The sequence below is a fragment of the Macrosteles quadrilineatus genome, unplaced genomic scaffold, assembly GCF_028750875.1.
Source record: "Macrosteles quadrilineatus isolate MER2022 unplaced genomic scaffold, UCM_ALF_1.0 Scaffold_2__2_contigs__length_208266976, whole genome shotgun sequence".
Lineage (NCBI taxonomy): Eukaryota > Metazoa > Arthropoda > Insecta > Hemiptera > Cicadellidae > Macrosteles > Macrosteles quadrilineatus.
In genome coordinates this window covers 13,869,788-13,892,656 of record NW_026542595.1, presented here as the reverse complement: position 1 = coordinate 13,892,656, position 22,869 = coordinate 13,869,788, and the positions used below count along the sequence as shown (strand labels likewise).

At 33.4% G+C, this 22,869-nt stretch overlaps 1 protein-coding gene across 1 annotated transcript in view; it reads left to right on the top strand.

Moving 5' to 3' along the window:
• The window catches only part of LOC128983951 (uncharacterized), a 412,009-nt gene that overhangs the window by 235,239 nt on the left and 153,901 nt on the right, over window positions 1-22,869 (top strand). The window contains exon 43 of the mRNA XM_054403229.1: window positions 11,104-11,268. Within this exon, the coding sequence (XP_054259204.1) occupies window positions 11,104-11,268 (165 nt within the window). The remainder of the gene's footprint in view (window positions 1-11,103; window positions 11,269-22,869) is intronic.

The following is a 22,869-nucleotide window of genomic DNA, read 5'->3' as shown; positions in this document are numbered from 1 at the left end:
TACTAAAAGTGTAAAAGCAACATTATAAATGTGTTCAACTGGCTGGAAGCAACTTATTTGCAGCGTTTAATTTGGAACAACTATTTGGTAGATTTAGGGAGTTTATTTACCGCTTCTCGTCGTTTGCACTGGAGCGCTGCAATCTGCGAGAATCGGACTGGATGTTTGCCAGAATCGTAAATCTTCTAATTTGTCCCAGCAGAATGGCATAGAGACGCTGCGATCTATATACATACAGTATTATAAATGTAAACGTTTTAATCAGAGCATTTAAAACTTCAACCTGGAAGCGAGTTAGCGTAGCGTACGAGCTAACCTGAAGGCAAGTGAGCGGAGCGAACGAGCTCCAACCTAAAGGTGAGTGAGCGTAGCGAACGAACTTCAACCAGGACGTGATTGAGCCATGCGAACGAGCTCACTTGTGAAGTTAAACGGGGCAAAGCCCGCGGGTACAGCTAGTATTATATATGTAAACGTTTTAATCAGAGCATTTAACACACTCTGCTGTACATATGTCTCATATGAACTATTGTTATGCATAATGTTTTGTCTGTTATTCTAAGCATAATGTAAATTAGATTATATGCGCAATGTATGTTTAATTTAAAACCTCATTCTAGTCATCATGCTGTTAACCGAAACCCCCCAAAAGTATGTGTACAAATTTTATCAAATGTGAAAGTAATAAGGCCGCTACGGGGGTCATCAACACTTAGGTATTACACTATAGTCAGTGAAAAAGACAACAGCTAGTACATCTAAGAGTTGGCGTACACAAATAATTCTACTCTAATATTCTGTAATAAAGTCGGATAGAAAGTATATTATGCTCTTTCAAAGTTTTTATGAAGTAGGATCTACACGTGAAATATTACTGCGTATTAATGTTCTAAATGCCCTGTTACCCTATGTGCTGCAATTAAATGGAGATTAATCTTAATCAACCAATCATTCCAATCAATGTTTAAAAATATAACAGATGTGTAAAGACATTTAGAAATGAGTATGTTTTTACGCCAGTACTACTACAAGAACTCTAATAATTGATTTGTCCAATTCCATTATTAAATTACAGTAGAAACCGAAAACAATTAATTGTCGTAATATATAATATGTTATTGATTATTGAAGTGTATATATCAGAAGCCATGTATTTTTAAAAAAAATTTAACCTTATACGCATCTTATTGTTTTTATGTATATATTATATTATTTGTGTATTGTATTATAAACTCATACTAATCTTACATTGTTTGTGTGTCACAGAGCTGTCACTTTTAATTACTCGATATAGTTTCAAAATCCCCATGGTAAAAGATTTATACAAGTAACATTGTTTAGAGAATTTCCCATATGGGGAATAAGCTATGACCGTAGGTCTCATTGTAAGACCTGGAGCCGGGAACGATTTACTTTTTCGTTTTGATGTCCCGAGAGGCCAAAAACACCAGAAACTTTGCACAAACATTTATGACAACTAGACAAAGCTACAAAAAAATTATGACGATTTTTCAAATTCATAAAACAAAATTGCGGCTGTTTAAAATTTTGTTTCTTAAATTACTCAAAAACCGTTGATTTTACAACAATTTTACGAGAATAACTTTTTTAAGGCAATTTTATTACAAATCAATCGACACCTTAATCTTTAAGATCGGACGAGTATTAACTGAGATATGGCAGTTTTAGTGATATGTGACCGCCGGATATTAGTTGCAGCGCATGCTGAAAACGGTCACGTATCACTAAAACTGCCATATCTCAGTTAATACTCGTCCGATATTAAAGATTTATTTGTCGATCGATTTGTAATAAAATTGCCTTAAAAAAGTTATTCTTGTAAAATTTTTGTGAAATCAACGGTTTTCGAGTAATTTAAGAAAGAAAATTTTAAACAGCCGCCATTTTGTTTTATGAATTTTAAAAATCGTCATAATTTTTTTGTAGCTTTGTCTAGTTGTCATAAATGTTTGTGCAAAGTTTCAACTTCGTATGTTTAACCAATCTTCAGAAAAAAATTAACAAGTGAAAAAAACAAAATGGCGGCTATCTGAGTAAATAAGGACTTCCGGACAATTTAAATATGATATTTAGATATGTTTCTTACCCAGGAACAATGCCCTAAAATATTGGTAGAGAGTTCCGGGACACCCTGTATATATATATTTCTTCTTGCGTGTTATGGGCTACTAACATAATAAAAATTAAAAACATAGTTATCAAAGTATCCTTTTTTAAAAGGTATATTAACGTAAATATCATACATACTTTATAGAGATACTGAGCGAAACGGCTGACAAAGTATATATGTATCCGTAGCACGATAACTCGAGGGAAAATGATCCGATTTTGACTAAATAACATAGAAACGTGTAAACCCTACATTTATTCGAACGAGTTCGCAAACCAGTTTGATTGGACCATGGGACGGGGTTTTATGGGGGGGGGGGGTATACGGGGTAAAAATTGGTTTTGACCCTTAAAACTTCCCCAACTTCTCTCTAAACTATTTTGAATAGCTTAAAACCCAATAATTTAGTAGCCTATATTGAAGTGTTTTCGTACCGTGTTATTGACACACGTTGCAATATGCTAGTTTTTTGGTTTCCACAATGTACGTTGTGCAGGTCGAGGTTGTTCGGGTCCAAACAGAGAGAAACGCGGCCTCTGAGACGCTGAGTGATGATCTGTCGAAATGTCAACAATTCCAACACTTTTGGAGCTACGCCTTAAGAGGCCGATACTCACTTTCTCTTGGTCTGACACAACAGTCCACAATCAGTCGAACCCCAACTGTCCACTTAGCTAAACACATCACAGTTACTAGCTAGAGTTAACGAATCGTATCTTAAAACTGTCAGTTATACAGTATAGATTGTTTTGGGCTACATTTTGTAGTAAAGTCATGTTAGCGAAGGTACACTTGCAGTTAAAGCATAACTAAACACATTTAGGAATGGCGACTATTCTTTAAGTTATATAGGTTGTGATGGGTTCCGTTTTGTAATAATTTTAGTTAGCAAAGGTACAAAACCAACTGTTTATTAAGATTCACCTACCTAAACGCATATTGGAACAGCGTATTGTCTCTGAAATTTGCAGTTATGTATATAGTGTTAGGTTCTTTGTCAAGCTATGTAGCTTATGTATGCGCCCCCATTATTTGTACCTACCTGATAATACTTCTTTATTGAAGAGGAGTTTAACAGTGATTCCACACGGGTATGGGTGTTTCATTTTTTAATTGGTCGGATCCATACTTTCTCGATGCCAAGAATGTAAAGTTATGTTATATGCCGAGCTCTTATTTGTGGCTTTCTAATTCAGTTATACAAGTAATAATTAAAATTAAGTTAATTTACTACGCCTTTTAAAACCATCTTCTTCAAACTTGTTTAACCCTTATTAATAATGTAGCGTTAAACTTAACCCATTGACCTCTTCACTTTGATAAATTATGCAAATTAATAGCGAAACAAATAGTTAGCTAAAATAGTCCAAGGTCAACGCAATGTGACAACTCATTGGACAGTACACTGAGACACTTAAGGCGGGAGTTAATCACAAGTCTAATGTAGTTCTATTGATGAAGTTGTGTCCGAACGGTAACAGATAAGTCTATAACACAATTAAAAGTGGATTGCTTAATAATCATGGATATACCACCTCATATGAACATGTCACTTTAATGGTAGTTTTGAAATATGTAATGCGAGGTGGTTAGTGATGATATGAGAAATATGCACATACAGTATCATATTGAATAAAACGTCATCAATCAGTCGTTTAATGTCCAATCATGACTCAAACGCGCTTGATTACTGCGTTCAACGATGAAAGTGTATACAGTTTAACAGCAATTTTTTACCGGGTTGCCCACACCTTACTTAAGCCTAATACTGTAATCCCCTTTTGCAACCACGATAATCCAACATATGAGAAGAATCTACTTATAACTCCATCAGCAAAATTATCAATAGATAATGTTATTTTTACCAAACAACTATTAGTTAACCACAACGTTGTATGAACACAAATATTTTCTTTTACATTTTGGCATATGGAAGAATGTTGATTCTTTTGTCGTTTGCCCAGTATATTTAAGATTAACGGTGGCAAATCTGACATTGAATTAAAATCCAAGAATATACCAAATATTATAAGGTACTCTAAAGTAACGTACATAAAAGGAATTGGTACTCGCTGAATCATTTACGAAAAAGAAGATTAATTTTACCACTTGTAACGGGACTTAACTACTTTAACAGAAACAGCTGTGGTACTTCTTGATTGTGTTTGAGGGTGGTGCCGGGTACATGTTGTGGGTTAGTTCCTCTGATCTATGATGCACCCACTGACAGACTATGCTATTTAATTTACCCTCAAACGTAACTTGGTCGTAACATCGAGGACACTTTGCTAACTGCATTATGAATTTGTTGTGTAATATGTGTTGTGTAATGCATCAATATTGTGTAATATAATAACTTTAAATTTACTGCAAACTATAATTTTTAGAATTGTTGATGAATACCTATGAGTATCTACGATTTTGCAATTATAATTGAATGCATATCCCATGAATAAATTTAAACGTCTGACCTTATTATAATGTTCAGACACTACGTGAAACAATGCTAAATCTATGTTCTATTATAATCCATCGCGCAGAATACAGCTCACTGGCTTGTCACCATTGTGTTGCGTTATGAACAAATACGTCCTCTTAATTTTCCACTGTCTAGAATGAGCTGCTTGTCCAATCTTGTATTACATGGCGTTTTCAAAGAAAATTAAACTATAAATGTACAATACTCTGTCATCTCTATTTTAATGAATTTCCCTAAAGGTAATTTATATATTACCGGTATCTCAGTCTTGATGGTCGGTACTTTAAAATCTAGGATTACTGTATGCATAATTGTGTAATTTAGATTGAAATTAAAAACACTGATCATTCTGAAAATAAAAACTGTATTTGTGGGGTGAAAATCCAAAAAAATTAATTTTAGTCACCATTTAAGTGACTTAAAAAACAATGAATGTTGAACTCAATTCTAATATTGTTGGTTACAAAGATAATAATAGTGCTATAATGCAATACGTTGCACAGTAGGCTATCCTTTTGGTAGATAATAAGTACTATCTATATTTTTTAGTTTACTTTTAAAACTAAAGAAAATAGTTTAAGAAAGTATTTTTGTAGTAAACGTATTCGTTTATCCCACCAAATCATTTAAATTAGCGTGAATCTCAATATAATTTTAAACATGAGCCGGATAAAACCACTTCACGAATCACCTGTAGATCAACTTTGATTGCAGGTTTACTACGAGGGAGTTATTTTGAGTTCATTTTTGGTTTACATGAACAAAAAAATTAAATCTTTCTTTCAAAACAAAAATCATGAAAATCCGTCAAGTGCTTGATTCAGAATCGTGAAATAGAAAAACCCTGTCACGTTTTAATATATAGGTGATATTTTATGAAACTTGTATACAAAACTGTAATGTGTTCGCCAGGCTGTTGTTTATTTAACCTAGTTGTATTATTTTTCTTTGTATTGTTATTTGCACATGCTTACCACTACTGAAGCACCGCTTGGACCGAAGTTATACGGAAAAAATAAATATTTAAGTATTTCGTAAACAATGTTAATTGAAATTCACGAAATGGAAGGAAATACTCAGGTGCGTTTATCTGTATTTGTTTAGCTCCATACTTGTTTCTGGTATTGTTGTTTCAGCTGCAGTAACATGAATGAAAATACACTCATTCATATTTTAAATTGGACCATAAAAGTATCGATATTCATTTAAATAACTGTAAGTTAATACAGTGCTATAAATATTGCATTCCCTAATGATTTAACAAAGTTCTCTGCGTATTTGGCTGCAAGTGTCTGTAAAATTCGTCAGGCTATTTAAATGCATCAGGTGTATCGTTTCAAGATCAAATACATTGTGATTTATATCTCCAAAATGTGTCTCAAACCTGATGTTTGTACTTGTTGTACATGATTAGACTACTCCTGCAGTTATTTGAAGTATTAAGCAATTGTAAGACTAAAAACCATCGCACATTTTGTTCTAAACTAAATAAATTATTACTCTAATGAGATATAAAATATCACTTTGTATGAGTGACGAGTTCTCGTTTAGCAGTTTGCAGTGGAACTAATCTCATGATCTGTCGCGGTCTACCTAAGGAAAGGTCAAACGTAAGTTATCGTCTGCTCCGGCGAACGTTTCGCGTAAGTTGAGAGGTTTAATCCCAACACCAAGTTATGTAAATTGATAAAATAATCTACCAAGCTGTTTGGGTGTGGTTTTCAAGATTAGGAAATCACCAGAGAATAACTACTTACAAAAAAAGTATGGATAAAAATTTATTTTAGAAATGATGGAGGCGTACGGAAGTAGTTTGTTCCACAGCAATGTTGAGTGTGTCAAAACGTCAAGTTGACGTAAAGTGTTTACCGTAGGCCAAACATTATGATTACCGCGAATGTTTGCGATTTTTCTACAGCGCTTTTGTGTAAAATCAAAAGTAATTTCCATGCTGTAGGCCAAAAATTATGATTACCGCGAATGTTTGCGTTTGATTCTACAGCGCTTTTGTTTTCAGGTAAAAGTGATGTACACACAGTAGATCTACTATGAATTATATTATATTGTCCTTGATTTGTTCCACCGATGTTTGTGTCACAGTATTTAGTGGGTTCATTTCCGATTACACAATAGGAACGATCGCAGCAGTTTCGGAAAATGGCATGCCGTATACTTTGATTATGCTACAAACAAACCAATTTTATAAATAACAGTTATTTTTATTCCTATAGTTTAGTACAGTTTTACTTTATAGCTCCTTTAACTACATAGAATCACTCGGTGGCCGCTAGCTCAGTCAGATAATGTATAACTTTGTTGATAACACACATTTACCGGTTGGGGCATTCTCTCACTTCCAGTTCTGTACTTTGGTAACATGTACATTTCCGTAATACGAGACATGTCCAACTCTCAACTCATAGACCACGACACAACACAACACAGCACAACACTCTTGTTTGTTGTATGTTACTTAACTCGTTTAAATAGATTTCTTTTTGGCATTTACGAACAAGCATCACAAACTTTCATTATTCTCACATACCTCATCCACTACATCAGTGCCTTTTATACCACAAGTAGAGTGTGTGCGTGCGCGTGTAAGTGTGTGTGTGTGTGTGTAATTAAACACCTCGTGTTCATATTACCAGACCATGCGACTGTAGAACATGCGGTCTCTGGTAAGTGTCGCTTACCTCGTCCATTCATTAAACCACTAAACGTGTTATCTCGTCTATGGTTTAAACCTGCCGTACTCAAATTTATATAATGCTACAAAGATATACAATAATAACTGGAACAAACTAAGTGGTGTGAATTGTGATGCTGATTTGGGCCGTAGTTTACAACGTGAAATAGTATCTACTGGGCAAGTTTAGTTTTTAAATTAATAAAGTCAATATGAAATTACGTGTTTATAACATCAATTGATTTAAGCAATAAATGCTTTGAAATGTCGATTTCCACTGTACACAGATTCAAGGCCCAACCACCCGTTATTCCACTGTAGTTTTATTAGAAATCGAAAAAATGCAATTATACAACTGTGATACATTCTGTGGGGATGTCAGTTGATGTTATTGGCTGCCGGGCGACTATGAAGTTAAAAACGAGAAAACTGCAAAAAATAATTAGTGGCTTTGAAAAAGCCAGCGGGGTGTTTTAATAGACATAATTAACAATTAAAATTTTAGTTCAACCCTCATTGGACCGATCGCAAGTTGGATAACCTAAAAGTTAAAAATGGGATCTATGTTAGATGTAAAATACTTGAAAAAAAATCGAAAATTATTTTTCTACTTTTCATTTTTTTGCGTGGTTTGTAACAAAACAAAAATGCACGTACAAGGTTATATTTAATACTGAGATAAGGACGAGAACAAAAGTATCTAGATTCCTGGATCAAATTTTTTAACTGGGTAGATGCAGATAATCCGGAGCTGTGGCTGATCCATCGTAGGCGAATGGAGGTCACATACTGCTACACTTCTATATTCAGCTGATAACTGAAACAGCATTCTCACACAACTACACCAACATGGATAGAAAAATTAATATATTCCTACCAGTTAATTAATTAATGTGACAATATTACAATATAATGGTGAGTGTGTGCAGTCTATTTGAATACAGGGTGATCTAAATTATTGTTACAATTTTAAAACTATATAAATTAAAAACTATACAACCTATCATCACAGGGTGTGAATCAATTGAAACAGGAGATTCTAAAGTTAACTCAAAATTTAGAATCACCCTGTATCAAGCGAAAAATTGTCATGATGTTATAAACACTGAGGATTATGAAATTATTGAGGTTATTATAGATGTTAAACCTATGATTACTTGAGTACACAATAGAATCAAAGTAAACAAATTGTAAAATAACACTAAGTAAACTAAAATATATCTTCTGTTATATACAAATTAGGACAGTAGGTTCAGGAAAATATATTCAGCGAAATATATTAGTCGGTGCCAATATAAATTAAAAATCTAAATTGTAAATTTTCATATTTCCAAAATGAATTTGAGGAACTTATCTTTGTTCAAGATAAACACTATGAACTCTGATTCAATTCTTGCCTTAATTGCTTGGACATTGTTAATAAATGTTGCGATTGCTTATTAATCAAGAAAGCGTTGTTTTTACCAACGAATTCCTTTTTCCATGCGGACACTATTTTTAGCTCAATTTGACAAAAATTATTGAACCCAAGCCTTAGTAAAATGGGTTTTTATCAAAAGATTTTACTTAACATGGTATAGTTTCCCACGCAGTGATTTCAAATGTAATTGCAAATATTTCAATGCGTATTTTATTTTATAGATCTTTATAGATATAGATATATATTTATAGATCTTTCACTTCATGAGCTTGAATGTGAACTTTTGATAAAATAATTTTCTTGTTTAGTCCCGTGGACTAAAAAGTAAAAACTCATTTTCCAATCATGCAAAGCGTGTGTATTGCTGCACCAGATAGAAAGTAAAAAGAAAATTGTGTTTTCATATCGTAATGTTGCGTTTTCACACAAGGGAGGTGCATTAATTAATATTGATTGTAGTGGAGGGAAGTTAATTATAGCCACAATGGCGAGTGGTATGTTTGATATGTGTATTGTGTATTGTGTGTGGGTGTGGTGAGGGGAACGCTACGTCAACGCAACGTTCCTTGTCGTCAATGCAACCACCGCAGCTTTGGAGTAGCCTACGTCCATCCACAATCCATACATTGTGCGTTCCTGTTAACTGCTACATAAATAAATAAGAACCATTAGCGCTATAAACTTATGGCGGTCTTTGTGATAGTGGTGTGGTTAAGCATAAGATGTCACTTCACCAGAGATCCTGTTCGTTTTTTCATCATTCATAGTGGAAATAAAATTCCATATTTATCTAAAATAAAGGCTGTTATTAGCAATGCTATAAAAAACTAACCTCCACTTAAATTGAAGGCATGTAGTATTAGAGATTCTTTCTTTTTGTGATGAATTTTCTCTCACCTAATGCGTTTATACAATTTTCAATTTTATGTTTTCATATGATTGTGTTGTGCAGTAAATAATTTAGTACTTTCCAGCCAATAGATGTGCTGGGGTTTACGTTAATGTCGTCAATAGTTATTGATTCATATCATCCCGGGCGACAGTTACTTCTATCGCTGAGGCATTGTTTAAAGGTGGTCGTATAATAAGGGTTATTACAAATTATGTTCATGGTTTCATGGTACATAAAATATAGTTTTATTTGTTAACAAAGAATTAAAATGGTTACAACTTATGAAAAACTCAAAAGGTTTTGGCACAATACATAGAACTGAAAATGTTCGATATGGGAACCCCTTGTGATACGACAGATGTCAATCTTGTAGTCAAGCTCTTGCCATACTCTGAAAAGAGTGTCTTGATCTATATGTTTCAAAAGCTTTGGTAATCCGTTGCTGGACTTCAGGTATGCTATCTGGTAATGGTGGCGTGTACACCTTATCATTGATGTATCCCCACAAGAAAAATCATAGGAAAATGTCCGGAGAGCTTGCAGGCCAGTTCAGGAGTGTGTCATTATTCGGACCACCGTGCTCGATCCCTGAGATCTATCCCACTGATAATTATACTGTTGTTGTCATTGGTACAGTGTTTGTTGTTGTTGCAGTTGCTAAAGCTGGTAGTAACGGGAGAACTACCTTGCCGAAAGGAGGAGGCTGCGGCGCTAGCTGGCATACAGTTGAGGACAGAAGAGTCCTGGGGTCGCCCCACGCACCAGAACCCTCTGCTAATTATACTGTTGTTGTCATTGGTACAGTGTTTGTTGTTGTTACAGTTGCTGAAGCTGGTAGTAACGGGAGAACTACCTTGTAGCGAGGAGGAGGCCGCGGCGCTAGATGGCATACAGTTGAGGATAGAAGAGTCCTGGGGTCGCCCCACACACCAGAACCCTCTGCTAATTACACTGTTGTTGTCATTGGTACAGTGTTTGTTGTTGTTGCAGTTGCTGAAGCTGGTAGTAACAGGAGAACTACCTTGCCGCAAGGAGGAGGCTGCGGCGATAGCTGGCATACAGTTGAGGACAGAAGAGTCCTGGGGTCGCCCCACACACCAGAACCCTCTGCTAATTACACTGTTGTTGTCATTGGTACAGTGTTTGTTGTTGTTACAGTTGCTGAAGCTGGTAGTAACGGGAGAACTACCTTGCCGCAAGGAGGAGGCTGCGGCGCTAGGTGGCATACAGTTGAGGATAGAAGAGTCCTGGGGTCGCCCACACACCAGAACCCTCTGATAATTACACTGTTGTTGTCATTGGTACAGTGTTTGTTGTTATTACAGTTGCTGAAGCTGGTAGTAACGGGAGAACTACCTTGTAGCGAGGAGGAGGCCGCGGCGCTAGATGGCATACAGTTGAGGATAGAAGAGTCCTGGGGTCGCCCACACCCCAGAACCCTCTGATAATTACACTGTTGTTGTCATTGGTACAGTGTTTGTTGTTGTTACAGTTGCTGAAGCTGGTAGTAACGGGAGAACTACCTTGCAGCAAGGAGGAGGCCGCGGCGCTAGCTGGCATACAGTTGAGGATAGAAGAGTCCTGGGGTCGCCCCACACACCAGAACCCTCTCTCTCCCGACGACCCCAATACCCTCAAGCCAATCTCAGAGGACAAGGTAACGTATTCTGCTCGTTTTCCAAGTCCAAGTGTATATGGCTGTGGTGACTAGCGCCACGTCTCGCGAAGCTCCTGCTCACTAGGAGCATATACTTCTGGTCTGCTGTGGGTCCAAGCCCTGGTAGCTCAGCTACCTGTAGACGTCAACGTCGTTCTGGGAGTTAGTCGTCGATCCAATTCACATCAAATTCAATTAAAGAAATTATAATAAATTCAATCCAAAATTATAAACGTTGTTCACCAAGTACCCTTTTTTACTTTATCCCCCTATATAGTACAGGTAAAATAATACAAAAACACTCAATATAAACAACAAAATTTGTACATTCATGAAATTTCTCCTGTGTGTTACTAATAATATGAGAAGTGAAGATCCGATGAGTCCCCAAAATTTTGGGCGTCCTAAGGCCCTTTTTGGGGCCCTTTTTGTTCCGAAGGGCCCTTGTTCCTGAATAATTTTGTTTTTACGTTTAAGGTCGAGTGAGGTGTGGTTTTCGATGGTTTTAGTTATTTTAAATCAATTGGGGCTAGTTTTAAGTGTATTAAACCACTCCATACAGGGTGTTTCGAAATATTATTACTTTTTTACGATATTTAAACTTATTCATAGAGTGATAAAATTAGTTACCTCCATGCTCTATATAAAAGGGGATTATTGAAAATAACTGTAATTCTTTACTATATAAGAGGGAAGGATCACAAGGAGTAAGAGAAAATATTAAATACCCCCATCACAGCAAACCTGCAGACTAAGCGAATTTTCATTTGCCCGATTTTCAATTAAATCTAAAATAGCATTGAGTTTAATGAATACTTAGGTTTGCTGCTACAAGGAGGCTAATAAAGTGTGTTTATAGTAAAATATTAATAGCCTAGTATAAAACACATAAATTTGACAAGTTGTATTAAGATATATCAATAAACAAACAAACAAAATCATTTTACACTATTCTCCTTAAGAATAACATAGAATTTTAAATTTACAATTTTTGAATTTTATTCGTAACTAATACACTTAAAAACCCGTTAATATACTAAATTATTTGTATTCTTTAAGCTCTTTAAAATGCTCTAGAGAAAAATTGGGAAACTTTGTCTTTTGAGGGTCAAAGATTACAAATTTTTACCACCTAAAACTTGTTCCATGGACCGATTATGCCGGTTTCGTTAAAACTGAACCAAAATTACTCGAGTTATCATGTTTACGGACACGTATAGCCTATAACATGGATATATTATATTATATATATGTATATAAACACATATATAATATTTTGAGTGGATGGTGCTTTAGGCTTCTGGGGGCATCGAAATGAAAACGTAAATCGGTTTCGGGTCTATGTTTTACCATAAGATCTTCGGTAATAGCTTATCTCCTATATGGGATGTTCGCTAAAAGGGGATGCATTAAGTTTTACACTATAACATAATTACATAGGTTACTAAGCAAAAATTTCAACTTTTAAGGTGGTGTGAATAATCTTTCAACGTGTTTTTTATGCAAATCTATTATTAAGACCAATTTCAAATTGATATGTATTTTTCTTAGGTAGTTATTTAAGTTATTTTTTTACATTTATTAAAAATTAAAACAATTGTATTTGTATAAAACCTTACATTACATATTAAAATGAAGTACTTAAACTAAAGCTATTTTTCTACAATTTCCGTAGTATCTCTCTTTACAATTTCATCATCACAATAATTATTCTCAGACGATTCATTAACAATTTTATTATTCTTAGCAACTTGTCCATCTTTACTGATTTTGTCCAAGTTGGTGTTCAAGCAGGATTCCCCTTTACAAACCACCTTGCATATTGCAGAACAGGCAACACCAATCTTAAAGCACGAACAATGTGGTGCAAAAACACCTTTCATACATACTGACGTTTTCAACTTGTATCTTAAGTTCCTCAAACTTATTTTCAATCAATACAAGTACGGTTATATTTCGTGGTTATGACGACCAGGACAGCACTAAGACATCAGAGCAGCATTGTCGGTACAAGCATTTTTGTCCTGAACAGTGGGAACGAGGTTTATGGGGTAAAAATTGGGTTTTCTTATTTACTTTACCCTCAAAACACAAAGTTTCCCAATTTTTCTCTAGAACATTTTAAATAGCTTAAAAACAAATAATTTAGTATATAACGTGTTTTTGTATGGTTATTAGTTACGAATATAAATACTAAATTTAAAATTCCCATGTTATTCTTATATAGAATAGTGTAAAATGATTTTGTTTGTTTGTTAATAGATATATTTTGTTCAAACTTGTCAAATTTATTTGTTTTATACTAGGCTATTAATATTTTACTATAAACACACTTTATTAGCCTCCTTGTAGCAGCAAACCTAGGTAATCGTTAAACGAATGCAATGCTATTTTAGATTTAATTGAAAATCAAGTAAGTAAAACGGAAATTCGCTAGGTCTGCAGGTTTGCTATGACGGGGGTATTGAATATTTTCTGTTACTCCTTGTGATCCTTTCCCCTTACGTAGTAAAGAATTAGAATTATTTTCAATAATCCCCTTTTATATAGAGAATGGAGGTAACTAATTTTATCACTTTATGAATAAATGTTTAAATATCGTAAAAAGTAATAATATTTCGAAACACCCTGTATGATGTGGTTTAATACACTTAAAACTACTCCCAATCGATTTAAAATAACTAAAACCATCGAAAACCACACCTCACTCGACCTTAAACGTAAAAACAAAATTATTCAGGAACAAGGGCCCTTCTGAACAAAAAGGGCCCCAAAAAGGGCCTTAGGACGCCCAAAATTTTGGGGACTCATCGGATCTTCATTTCTAATATTATTAGTAACTCACAGGTGAAATTTGATGAATGTACAAATTTTGTTGTTTATAAAACCCTATTTTACCTGTACTATATACCGTAGTATGGAGAAATATTTGAATACACATTTGCAGTCTATTGCAGTAATGAAAATATCCCTAGCACATCAAGCCTGTAGACTTTACGTTTACTTAGTTGGATTTTCACTCAAATATCCCCTTAAACTTTTTCAGAAATATTTTCTATTTATAGTTTCAATGGAACTTAATACTTTTTGTTTGGAATTAGCATTTTTATAATTTCAAAACATTATAGAAACATGCTGTATTTGATGGATTTAGTAATTAGTAATTAGGGCAAATCTTGTGTTAGGGGATTTTTATATTGAAAAAATGTTCAGATATTTTTATACATAGCAATTCAACCAATAACTATTGTATTTCAACTAAATACTAACAAAATTAGTTATTTTAATAAGAATAATTGCTATATTATTTTCAGCTTTAAATTAATCTTCTTTACGAAAAACTAGGGTATTCTTCAATTATCAGATTACACAATAATTTGAGGTTCCTCATCAGCTGCTATTTATTGCAACTCGGATTTTACATTCTAAATGTTGCTCTTTGGCAGTAAAATTCGTCTTTAATTGAATTGTATCTAATCAAGCGTTTAGGACAATAATGTACAAGGTAGGTATAATTATTTGATATTATTTGTATCAACAAATGACTCTGTTTAAAACTCAACAACAAGTATAATAAAACACGGGTAACAATTTCGGTGTTTTATTTAATACCTCATTGTTTCAATTATATCAATAAATTCGACTTAACTGTTCAGCAACTCAACACATTACACAATATTTTGTGTTTATTCTCCACAATCAATGTCAAGGATTTATAACTGTAATATTCCTGAAGAATACATCGACCTCCGGGGACAGCTAATTGCTCTTGTAAAGTTAATGGCACTCTGTAACACAACCCCATTACAGGTCCCATCATCAGTGTGTGGACAATGTGTGTGAAATAGATTTGGAAATGTAAGAGAGGCCACTATTTGGTATTATCATATACTATATTCACAATGGATGCAACACTTTGTATATCGGGTTAAGAAATATATTGTTGATCCTTACACGAATATGGGTAAAAACTTTAAACACTAATTTATTTTGGGTAAACGTATCGCACAAGTTTAAAAGCTGAATTGTTTAAACTTGTTTGTTTAAACTTCAGCTTGCAATAAATTTATGAAACCTTATACAGTAGACGTTTTAAAATAAGATTCAGTGTTTATTTGTGAATATTAAACGAACGTTTCGTATAGTACTCAAAACAAAGATTTTACTAAAATAAACACACAAAAAGTACACTAATAGTCCGAGTTTAGAGTGTATTTAACGTTGCCATGTTTCTATATATCTTCTATCTATATTCTTAATACAATAATGGGTTTCTCTGTTACATCCCTTTTTTCCCACCCTTCTGACCCAATTTTCAAGATCGAGGTGTCATTTTAAAATATGTGATTCAAAGCACCTGCGAATGGTAACGTAAAATGCAATTTCTGGACTTCGCCCCCCTTGTGTTTAAATTATTTCTAGAGTTCACTTTCTATAATCCGGTGTTGCTAACCATCTTTCTTTATAAATATATGAATAATTATAATTCAAGAGCTAATCCAGTTAGTTGAATGTTTAGCCACAGTCAGATTGTAAATAAGAGACAGACAAAACAGTTTATGAAAATAAATTTTAAATAGGTTACTTTTTTATAATTGCAACATGGTTGAGAAGTAGGTAAAAAAAAACTCTTCATTCTTTATTGTGTAAAGTATTTTTTTCATTATTTTTACCTTGGAATTAAGTTTTACAACCTATAAAAATGCACAATTTGAGCATGGGTCCCCCGGTATAATTTTATTTTGAGTTACCAACAGCAACTACGGGTCACTTTTGGATTATTTTGAGCGGTCTGATATCCCGTGTACAGTATTTTAAGAAGTAATATAACATTTTTATAGGTATTTTTAGCGAATTTCACACATAGCAAATAAGCTATTACAGTAGTAATCATGGTAAGACCTTGACCCGGGACCGATTTACTTTGTTTGTTTTTTGATAACTCGAGCAAGAACGATCCGATTTTTTTTTAATTTGGAATAAATGTGAAAACCTACATTTATTCGAAAGATTTTGCGAACTAGCATGATAAAATACAGTACTGGTTGATATGTTATCAGGACTATGGGAACGGGGGCTTATGGGTGGTGTTATGGGGTAAAAAATAGTTTTCCTATTTTTGACAAAAAAAAGATAAAGTTTAGCAATTTCTTTCCAAACCATTGTGTAAAGCTTACAAAACAAATCATTTAGTATATTGACGTGTTATTATGCGCCTAATAGTTACGGAGAAAATTCCAAAAAAAATTTAATTTAAAATTCCTATGTTATTCTTATGGAGAATAAGTAAACTGTTGTAGTTTGCTTATTTATGAACATATTTTGATCAAATTTTGAAAATTGATTTATCTTTTACTAAACTATTAACATTTTACACAAAAAACACTTTTTTACCCTCCCTGATGTAGCAAACTTAAGTACTCGTTAAACTACTGCAATTTAAATAGGGAATAAATGTGATATTATAAAGGAGAAATGATTGTGTAAATCCAATCAGGCAAATAGAAATTCGTTTAGTCTGCAGGTTTGCTGCGGTATTTTAATTTAAATATGTTTATATGTACTCGCATTTTTTTCAGTTGAGATTGTGCCTTTTATATACTCCAATTTCGTTAAAACATGCTTCGTATAAGTTGTAGCTGTTCCTGCCATACAGATTTTGTAGTACAAGTATTGTTTGGAAGTAGACTTATAAGCAGCAAGTATAACGTAACTAAAAAATTTACAAATATTTTATTAAACTGACATCATTTCGTCTCCTTAAAAATATTGAACCGGGACATAATGATGCTCTGTTCAACTATTAATTCACAGATAATTTCAAATCATTTTAATTACTCCATGTAATTTTAACAACCTTATAAACATTTATTTATTTTTCATATTTTAAAAATTTTACCCCTTTAGGAAGTGTAAAAATGTAAAGGTTTGTATAGTAAAGATAGGAAACCTCGTACAAGCAATATAATATTTAGATTGATGAATCGTTTTGAAATAAAATCTGCAATTTTCAGTATCAGAAAGAATGCGAATCAAACATTTATTTTTTTTTAAGTACTACTATCATTGAAGTATAATCGCCCAAAGTTTTATTTTGTAATACCATAATTTTATTTATAACATATCAGGGAGTTTTTTCGTAGTTTACTCGATGCTTTACTATCTTAAATTTTTTTTTATTTATACTTCTCCATACTTCCACTAAACTAAAGACGTTTTAACTCTACTGGTCTTAATCCTTTTCTAAAAACGTTTCGAACACTGCTGAATCTATATAAATCTAAGCTATGTAACACAATGTATGTAACTATTTCTTTGCATGTTGATCATATACAGTTTGCGAGTATCAGGCGTTTGTACGTGCACAGGTTTATTTGTTAAACAACACGATGAGAGGGTAAATTAGCTGTCTGAAACAAACAAAACGGAAAATCCAGGCCAACCAACGTGAGATAAGACAGTTGTACTGGGAGGATATTATTGCAAATATTAAGTTAACATTGAAAGTATCTATATATTAATAGGCAAGCAGGTTCCTTTCAAATCTTTTTTCTCAGCTCGTTTGCATCACAGGGAAAATCTACGCATACTGTTATAAAGATATTTCCCTGTAGATGTGCAGAATCCCTTTATAAATGAAAATAGACTCAAACATAAGTACAAAACATGAAATTAAATTATATAAAAATAAAACATTGGCCTTATGGGTTGCTATGCTGATACGAAATAACAACACAATTATAAACAGAAAATCAAAACCCATTAAAGAAATTCCAATCACGAGTTTTATTTACTATACAGTGGGGTGAAAAGTGCTCTCTGGGTGAAAATAGAGAAGTCTGTACATAACATATTTTTGGTCGAGTTTTTTACCACTGGACGACCTCTATTAATTAATTATGAATGTGATTACAAAAATGCTTTAACTTTTTTAATTGTCTTATTATTTAAGTGAAAAGCATATTTATTTTCGTGCTATTTTTTTATTGAGGTATAATTTGAGTTCCATTTAACTGCATCACTACCTGACCAACCTTTATATAACCTGTAAGAGCTTGTATTTAATACAAATGTTAAAAATCCCTGAATTTATCCAGGAGATTACAAATTAAACTGAGTCACTGTTCACGCCAGATTGGCTCAATAAAGAGTTGCAGATCTTTGAGCAAACCCCAGAGACAACTGACTTTGCAACGGTGTCACATCCAGACTATTATTACTGATCCATCTGTAGATAACACCATATTAGACGAGCACACTGTAGGCATATTGATACACAGTTGAGGGTAATCTAACTAATGAACTTGATTTACAATACCGCTAATTAGCCCTTTAATTATACACTATTAAATGATTTGTAATCAAGGTACACGTTATGAAAGCCATTATCTGTAAATTAGTTGTTGAATTACATTTGTAAACTGTCTGCAACAATTCCAGGATGTGTATAAACAATCACTTTCTAGGTACATAAAATTGTTAAAACATCAGATATCATTAAAATATATTATTTGTTGTAAAATGTTCACTCGGTAATTATATTACTCACTTTGTTTTTTCCATGGAAATTGATAGTTTGTAATTGTAGTAGAATTTATCGCAATTTAAACATAGAGTTATTTTGTATTTTATCAAATTATATTGATAAAAACTGAATAAAACTAACGCGTCTTTCTCCGACCTGTGGTACATGTCTTAGGACAGTTGTTTAGGGTTTCATGAAAATTTAGGATTTTTGCATTTATTTTAGAACTATCGGCTATTTACTTGATAGTAAAATAGTTTTTTTCAGAGTTTCACCTATAAAGCAAATATTTGTTCCAAAGATAAGTTGTAAGACATGCAGCACCTGTGTCGTGACATTACTCCACTATATTAATATGGGTGTCATTTAAAGCCCACATGCAAAGGACTACCATAAACTTAAGATGTGAAAATATAAAAGGCGGTATGTATAAATTGGATTAACAAAATACTAAAGCAGCTAAGTCCTAACAGATTTATTGTATACTGAAGATGTCCTACTTTCAAGTAGATTTTATTAATTTTATTCCCTTATGATGCATATTTTGTTGCCATTGCACGTGACTTTAATATTCAAATTCGAATCAACTTAAAATAGCAACTAAATTGTGATCTGCCGTCTGTTGTGTTAATTGGATATTTAAAAGCTAATAAATGAAATAATTATAGACAGAGAACATATTCCATAAACTTTATTTTTTTTCATACATGTTAATATGACCACATTAGCCGCAATTTGACGATGTAGAATAAATGTGTCCAAGGTTCGGAAAAACTATGCTATTCTTAGTGTTAGCTAATCGACTTCTTATAAAGGTCATTAAACTTTCCATCTTAAAGGTAAAATCCCTCGTGAAATACAGTTTACAATGTGATTTAGAAATTATATGTTTATACATTCAGAAATATAAATTTTAGCTTCCTATTCTTGAAATCATATGTCCTACCACAAAACATACTATTGTTATTCAACCGATCGCAATATCCCGTAAAACCCGGTTTTAATTAAGAACTGGTGTAACATGTGAACATACCTTGAAATAACAATCAACACTAATTAATTGTTTTTCACCCACTTATTCATTGCCTACGTTATGTCAGGCTGGCATATTAAAATGGTTCAAGATGATTCAAACGTTTTTTTTTTTGTTTTTTTTTTTGTTCAAATGTACATGTTATGAAACTATGTCAACCTTAATAAGATGAGATGATGTATTTGATTACAATAAGAAGTCAAGACAATAATTGAGAGAAGTACTCAGAGAAAGGCAAGAACAATTTGTCTTTAATTTTTTTAAATAAATTAAAATATTAAGAGTATGAAAACACTTTCTGGAAACCCAATAAGATAAATTTCAATTATCTGTATGAATGATTTATCTTCAGTTACAGTTAACCAAAGCGGTTCGTTGCTAAATCAAGAAACCGTCTTTAGTTTCCTTTTCATTTCCCTTGTAACGGGTCTCAATTCCCCGGAACATCCTCGTCGTCGTCGCAGTTTCCGTCTCTTAAAGACCACATTGTCTATGTCATTAAGGTTAAGAATGGAGGTTTACCTGTGTACGTCTGAGGCTCCTTATACATTTTTTACATATGGTTAATTCAATACATGTATATCACGAGCTGTCTTATAGGTATGCCTTACAAGGAAAACATTTGCGATTAAAAGTTTATTTCATTGCGATTTATACATTATTATAGTTATATTACACTATCTATTTTTACGGATTTTAGTTTCGTCTTACGTCGATTTTTGAAAGTATAACAGAATTCCATTCGGCAAACAGACTCTTATAACCAGTCTCGGATTGGTGTTGACATTTTTTCACATTTCTTTTCTTTAAAGATAAATATATGTTCTTATAAATCAGCTTTAGCCATCAAAACATTTCGTAGTTGGCTCTTTTATAAGTCTATAGCTTATTTCTACTTTTGAAACAAGGGTATCTAAAACAATCATGCGATTTCCTAAACAGATATACTCGCAGTTCAGAAATAGTGGGTTTTACGTATTTTGAAACTGTCTATAGTCTTAAAGGTGTGTTACTAAATAAACGTTTCGACTTTGGTTCAATCTTAAATGGCAAATACTAAGAATAAAAGTTTGAATGTGAATTAACTATTTTGGCATTTTCAAAAGATTTACAACGTGTGTATACTAAATGAACATAATTATAGGAAAATGCATAGTGTATTATTTTGGGAGTTTGTAGTTTAAAAACTATTTATTTTAATAGAATTGCAATATAATGTTATTGGTGACCTGAATCTAGGCTAACACTGGTATAAAAACAAGGATGTGGGGTAATGTTAGTATAGTTGTGCTGTTACTGCTAAATGAGGCCGCGTAAACCTCTTCTCCTTGATGCAACTACAGTGGTGTAGTTGATACATTTAGTACAGATTACATTGCACAATCTATTGATGACAAATCACTACAGTACAGAGATTACGTCAGTATTTCACAAAAGGCCAAGTATGATCAACATGTAAGTTCAGTATATGCTTACAGATAACAGGCATGACTGTCGCAACACCTTAGGTTCTAAGTAAACGATATTAAACAGTATTTTTCATCATACTGCCGGAAAACAGCCATTTTTGTTTCTCTAAATCGTCCGCAAAATCATCGTTTTTCGGTAACTTCAAATATGGAACAGAAAAAAACATTATGGTAAATTTTTGGTTCGCTTACCTCAAAATCTGTTGATGGAACATAAGAAAACTCTTCTAATCACACGAAATTCCAAGTTAAGTTTGAGTGCCATTTGCTTAAACTCTTTGACGAGAGTCATTTTACAGCCTGAGGCTTGGCGGGGCGAGTGCCGGCCAGGTATCAGTGACCAACGTATATCGTTGTCAGTGACCGGTTCCATGGTGCGGTGGGTATGGGGGTGGAAAGATCAACGAGGGGGGAGCAAAATTTGTTTTAGGGATATAATGAAACTGTTATAACCTAACCTAACCTTACCAAACTTGCTGATTATGAAAAAATTGAATAAAGGTTTACTAATCGAATCGATATTAATTTTCAATCGATATTAGGGTAGCCCAGTTAAGAAACTGTACCTGGTCTCCGCTACATATTGCGCACTACCACCCCCTTCCACTAATACCCCTCCCCTGAATCAATCTTACGCTATGGGGAGTCAAACGGCACTCGGGCCTATCTGACGGTTTTGACAGTTTATAATCCCCACGGCAAAGAATAGAACGGCACTTGCTCCATTTCCCGTTAAGTTTGTAAACAACAGAAATTTAAACATTTATGATGACTTTTTATAACCTCAAATTATGTGGTTAATTTTGTAAAGAATCGAAGGCTATTTCCACATTATGATGAAAATAGTTGTTGATCACACGGAGCGAAATCTCTTTTCCGCCCTCCGCTCTCCGCGCTCCTCTTCCGCGCCTAGGAATACCCGTCGATGTATAATAACTCTGGAATACCTGTCTAATAAGGAACATTCACATAAGGAAAATTCACAAAGAAATACTTCAATGTTTAATTTTAACCAGACATTAGTGAAGTTTTTCAACATAGCGCGCATCATAATTTTAAAATGTTTACATCTATCTATGTATATATTAATTACGTAAGCCGATTCTTTGCGTCAAAATTGTGGGCGACTGGGAAGTCGTAGAAGGACGGGAGAGGGCTCAAATTAAAGGTCTCGACCCCGTGACGGCGGGAAAAATAGTTAAATTCCCCAAATATTGATACAAAATTAGATATAACGTAAAATGTTCTGCATAAGAATAGCATTAGAAGTCATTTACTGCTGATTTCTGTTTACTTCAATACAGCTGATCGTGCTATATCTTGAAAACAGTGCACGCATTTGGTTTACTTTTAGCCAGTCAACTATGAAATGTATACTATAATAAAACTGAAATCTTGAAGATTAATCGGAAAAACGTCTGCATTCTTTGTTTATATTTAAATCATATACTCAAGTTTCATTTTTTCATGCTTTTACGTTATTGTCGTGTTAAAGGAATAAACGACATAGAATAAATATTCTGTATAAATAATCAAAGAGTCAAAATTAAATTTTAAATGATGTTGTTTTCTTT